Raw genomic sequence first — 5,192 nt, forward strand, 5'->3', positions numbered from 1 at the left:
TTTTACACTTAAACAAAGGCACATGCTTGTCAATTATATCATACAATACGCTATAAAAATGCTCACAAGCTTGGTTTACATCAGTGATTCTATACAAATAACTCCAATCAGCGTTGAAAATATCCTGGTACAATAAAAGAAAATTCGCTTTTTTAAAATTGTACAATTTGGCCATATTACATGCAGCGAAATTGATGTAAGAAACTTTTTTTAATTGGAGATTAATATTTAACGCCGGATGGTGCATGTCTTCCGCAATTAATGGACATAAATCACGACTAACAGTACAGTGAGTTGAGGTACTAAAAACTAAGTCTAAAAGGCGACCATCGGAATTTGGAATAGAATTAAGCTGTGTTAAGTTTAAAAGTGAAGCCATATTACGAAGAGAACTTGATTTTGTATCATTCTTATTACTGGAAAAACTTGGAGAATTGAAATCCCCAATTAAAAATATATTAGAAAGCTCAATGGCGTAGCTTTCAAAGCATTCTATAAATAACACAAAATCAGTTACAGAAAGATCAGGCGGTATGTAAACTACAAATATGTGTAAATTACCTTCTTGACAAAATAACTTACAACCTATGATATCACACAGAAAAAAATCCTTAAATGTCGACATGTCCAGGCATTTAACGTTGAACTGAGCATTAACAGCCAGAACAACTCCCCCGCCGCTTTGACGATTGGATCTATTGAAGTCCCTGTCTGAACGAAATGCAATGTAATTTGGCGGAATAAATTCACTGTTATTGATCGATGGATCAAGCCATGATTCTGTAATACATATTATATCAAATACATTAGACGTTAAATTGGAGTAAATGTCATTAACACGTGATCTAATGCTGCGAGTGTTCTGATAATAAACAAAGAAAGTTTTGCTATTGCTGGGAAAGGTTGTAGGTGATTTAGTAGACTTTGAAGTTATGTTACTTACATTGGCCGCATCTAAGGACGATCTAAAAAATTGCTTTTAAAATCTGACAGAGGTTCAAAACGATTAAACACTTGAACAGAAGGCGTGACATTCACGTTCCCAGGAGACTGAGATTGGAGTCCTGAGCTCGTACTTGGGACACTTTGAACATCTGTAGGCTTGAAATTAGGAATTTTTCTAATATCTATGCGAACTGGTTCACCAAATACCACATTACGAAGTTTAGCTTCGGCAAATTTAAACGCAAAACAACTCTTATAGTCCCAGGCCGGATGGTCAACACTAATGTCAAACCCATGCATATGTTTGAGACTTCTACAGTTAATACAAACCTTAGCAACTGAGTGACAAGTATTTACCTGGTGCTCACCTGCACATAAAGGACAGATAACTGGTCTAGGGCACTTAGTTTTAGTATGATTGAACCCATTGCATTTAAAGCAACGTGTTACCGTCGTATCATCATACAATTTGCAAATATTTATGCCTACAAGTAATCCACCAGCTTTCATAACTTTCTTGTATGTATGTATATCCAGCTGAACAGTTGCCTGAAGTATTTTTTTGTTCTTTTTTAGGGGCCAGAAATTTAGAAGCCTATATTCAGTTGCATCTGCTAACAAATCAGAGTTTTGGGATTTTAAATAACTCATAAAAGACTCCTTATTTAGACAAGAAGGAATTCCGACGATTCTAACACGAGGGTGTTCTGATCTAAGAACAAAAACATCGTAATCATTCGATAGTTTATCTGCTGCAAGTTGTTTTAGTTTTTTTGAATTTTCAATATTATTACATCCTACGATGATAGCTCCATCCTTAGCTTTTTTGGAATTTGTGACAGAGATATTTTCATTCAATAAATCTACATTCCGCAACAGGTCTTCTTGTGTTTGGAAAGCTTTCTGCGCAACTTTTGGTTTAATCATTACTTTGGCTTGCGTTGCGGAACTCAATTTATTTGCATATGTATCAGTGGGTTTAATCGTGTCTGCAATAGCTACAGGAATTGCAGCACTACTACCATGGATCACTGCAGCTTTACTTGGATTGTCGGTTAATAACCTCACTAATTCTATATTAGATTGTTTCAATGCTTCCATCTCCCTTCTTAATTTTGTAACCTCCAATAGCGTTTTCTCGTTTTCCAACGCAATAACGTTTCGAATAATCGATTGCATCTCAGGATTCTGCAAGATAGTTGTCACATTAGATGCTACAGAATTAGGTGAATCAATAAAGTAGTTGTACATCGGAACTCTAAACACGCCATTACAATCCGCACAAAGAAATTTTACCTGTGAAGAATACCGTCGAAGCCTCTCACAAGTAGATTTATCTTGAGATAATAACCCCAAACACGAAAAGTGAACAGAGCGACCACACCCATCGCAAATAAAAGCAATCGCTTTTTCGACTGGAGCCATACACACAGGACAGCATTCAGAGACTGGAAAGTCTTTAATCTCAGAAGAGGGTGAATTTTCAGTGGACGACATCTGACAGACAGAATAAGGAGAAATCACTGCCAAAAATTAAGATGAAAATAAACAAAGAAAAGTCAACAACGATGGCGGCCGCTGACGTCGCCAAAAGCGACCTCGTGCGGCCACTAAACTAACAAAACTCGTAAACAAATAACTTTTAGAACACAAAGGGCTATGTAAAAGCGTAAAATTTAAATCAAGCAGCTCAAAAGACTGCTCGGCTTAATAAGCAACGCCTGTAGAACAAAATATAACAGATTTACAACAAAAGGAGAGAATTTTCCTCTCTAAATATGTAAATAACTATGGACATTGTAACAAACCTGACATATGGCACAAACGCACGCGCAATTACTTTAAACGTCTCCTTTTCCTATTCTGAGTCGATTCTGCATGCTTTAAGTGTGTTTGGTGGCTCAGAACCATCAAAAAACGTTGAAATATAGTTCAAATTCAATAAAAATCGACAAAAATACAGTTTCTAGCTAAAATTTGATGGTTTCGTTGCACTTTCCGAGCCCGTAGGGTATCTGAGTGGCTTAAAAGTACAAGAAAACACTTCAAAAGTGACGTTTCTGAAGAATTTTAACAGTTTTCTTGTATCTACGAACGCCAGAATGCATAAAATTGACCTAAACGTCTCCTTTTCCTATTCTGAGTCGATTATGCATGCTTTAAGTGTGTTTGGTGGCTCAGAACCATCAAAAAACGTTGAAATATAGTTCAAATTCAATAAAAATCGACAAAAATACAGTTTCTAGCTAAAATTTGATGGTTTCGTTGCACTTTCCGAGCCCGTAGGGTATCTGAGTGGCTTAAAAGTACAAGAAAACACTTCAAAAGTGACGTTTCTGAAGAATTTTAACAGTTTTCTTGTATCTACGAACGCCAGAATGCATAAAATTGACCTAAACGTCTCCTTTTCCTATTCTGAGTCGATTCTGCATGCTTTAAGTGTGTTTGGTGGCTCAGAACCATCAAAAAACGTTGAAATATAGTTCAAATTCAATAAAAATCGACAAAAATACAGTTTCTAGCTAAAATTTGATGGTTTCGTTGCACTTTCCGAGCCCGTAGGGTATCTGAGTGGCTTAAAAGTACAAGAAAACACTTCAAAAGTGACGTTTCTGAAGAATTTTAACAGTTTTCTAGTATCTACGAACGCCAGAATGCATAAAATTGACCTAAACGTCTCCTTTTCCTATTCTGAGTCGATTCTGCATGCTTTAAGTGTGTTTGGTGGCTCAGAACCATCAAAAAACGTTGAAATATAGTTCAAATTCAATAAAAATCGACAAAAATACAGTTTCTAGCTAAAATTTGATGGTTTCGTTGCACTTTCCGAGCCCGTAGGGTATCTGAGTGGCTTAAAAGTACAAGAAAACACTTCAAAAGTGACGTTTCTGAAGAATTTTAACAGTTTTCTTGTATCTACGAACGCCAGAATGCATAAAATTGACCTAAACGTCTCCTTTTCCTATTCTGAGTCGATTCTGCATGCTTTAAGTGTGTTTGGTGGCTCAGAACCATCAAAAAACGTTGAAATATAGTTCAAATTCAATAAAAATCGACAAAAATACAGTTTCTAGCTAAAATTTGATGGTTTCGTTGCACTTTCCGAGCCCGTAGGATATCTGAGTGGCTTAAAAGTACAAGAAAACACTTCAAAAGTGACGTTTCTGAAGAATTTTAACAGTTTTCTTGTATCTACGAACGCCAGAATGCATAAAATTGACCTAAACGTCTCCTTTTCCTATTCTGAGTCGATTCTGCATGCTTTAAGTGTGTTTGGTGGCTCAGAACCATCAAAAAACGTTGAAATATAGTTCAAATTCAATAAAAATCGACAAAAATACAGTTTCTAGCTAAAATTTGATGGTTTCGTTGCACTTTCCGAGCCCGTAGGGTATCTGAGTGGCTTAAAAGTACAAGAAAACACTTCAAAAGTGACGTTTCTGAAGACTTTTAACAGTTTTCTTGTATCTACGAACGCCAGAATGCATAAAATTGACCTAAACATCTCCTTTTCCTATTCTGAGTCGATTCTGCATGCTTTAAGTGTGTTTGGTGGCTCAGAACCATCAAAAAACGTTGAAATATAGTTCAAATTCAATAAAAATCGACAAAAATACAGTTTCTAGCTAAAATTTTATGGTTTCGTTGCACTTTCCGAGCCCGTAGGGTATCTGAGTGGCTTAAAAGTACAAGAAAACACTTCAAAAGTGACGTTTCTGAAGAATTTTAACAGTTTTCTTGTATCTACGAACGCCAGAATGCATAAAATTGACCTAAACGTCTCCTTTTCCTATTCTGAGTCGATTCTGCATGCTTTAAGTGTGTTTGGTGGCTCAGAACCATCAAAAAACGTTGAAATATAGTTCAAATTCAATAAAAATCGACAAAAATACAGTTTCTAGCTAAAATTTTATGGTTTCGTTGCACTTTCCGAGCCCGTAGGGTATCTGAGTGGCTTAAAAGTACAAGAAAACACTTCAAAAGTGACGTTTCTGAAGAATTTTAACAGTTTTCTTGTATCTACGAACGCCAGAATGCATAAAATTGACCTAAACGTCTCCTTTTCCTATTCTGAGTCGATTCTGCATGCTTTAAGTGTGTTTGGTGGCTCAGAACCATAAAAAAACGTTGAAATATAGTTCAAATTCAATAAAAATCGACAAAAATACAGTTTCTAGCTAAAATTTGATGGTTTCGTTGCACTTTCCGAGCCCGTAGGGTATCTGAGTGGCTTAAAAGTACAAGAA

At 36.0% G+C, this 5,192-nt stretch overlaps 1 protein-coding gene across 1 annotated transcript; it reads right to left on the reverse strand.

Moving 5' to 3' along the window:
• Positions 1-536: 536 nt before the first annotated feature.
• On the reverse strand, positions 537-2,046 carry LOC135122452 (uncharacterized). Its single transcript, XM_064046634.1, has 2 exons — positions 1,314-2,046; positions 537-1,258 (listed from the first exon to the last, which is right to left on the reverse strand). The coding sequence occupies exons 1-2, from the start codon at positions 2,044-2,046 to the stop codon at positions 1,128-1,130; spliced, it is 864 nt and encodes a 287-aa protein (XP_063902704.1). The 3' UTR covers positions 537-1,127.
• Between the last annotated feature and the right edge of the window lie 3,146 nt (positions 2,047-5,192).

The sequence above is a fragment of the Zophobas morio genome, unplaced genomic scaffold (genome assembly GCF_036711695.1).
Source record: "Zophobas morio isolate AGI-343-1 ecotype UQ-CSIRO unplaced genomic scaffold, CSIRO_AGI_Zmor_V1 ptg001276l, whole genome shotgun sequence".
Lineage (NCBI taxonomy): Eukaryota > Metazoa > Arthropoda > Insecta > Coleoptera > Tenebrionidae > Zophobas > Zophobas morio.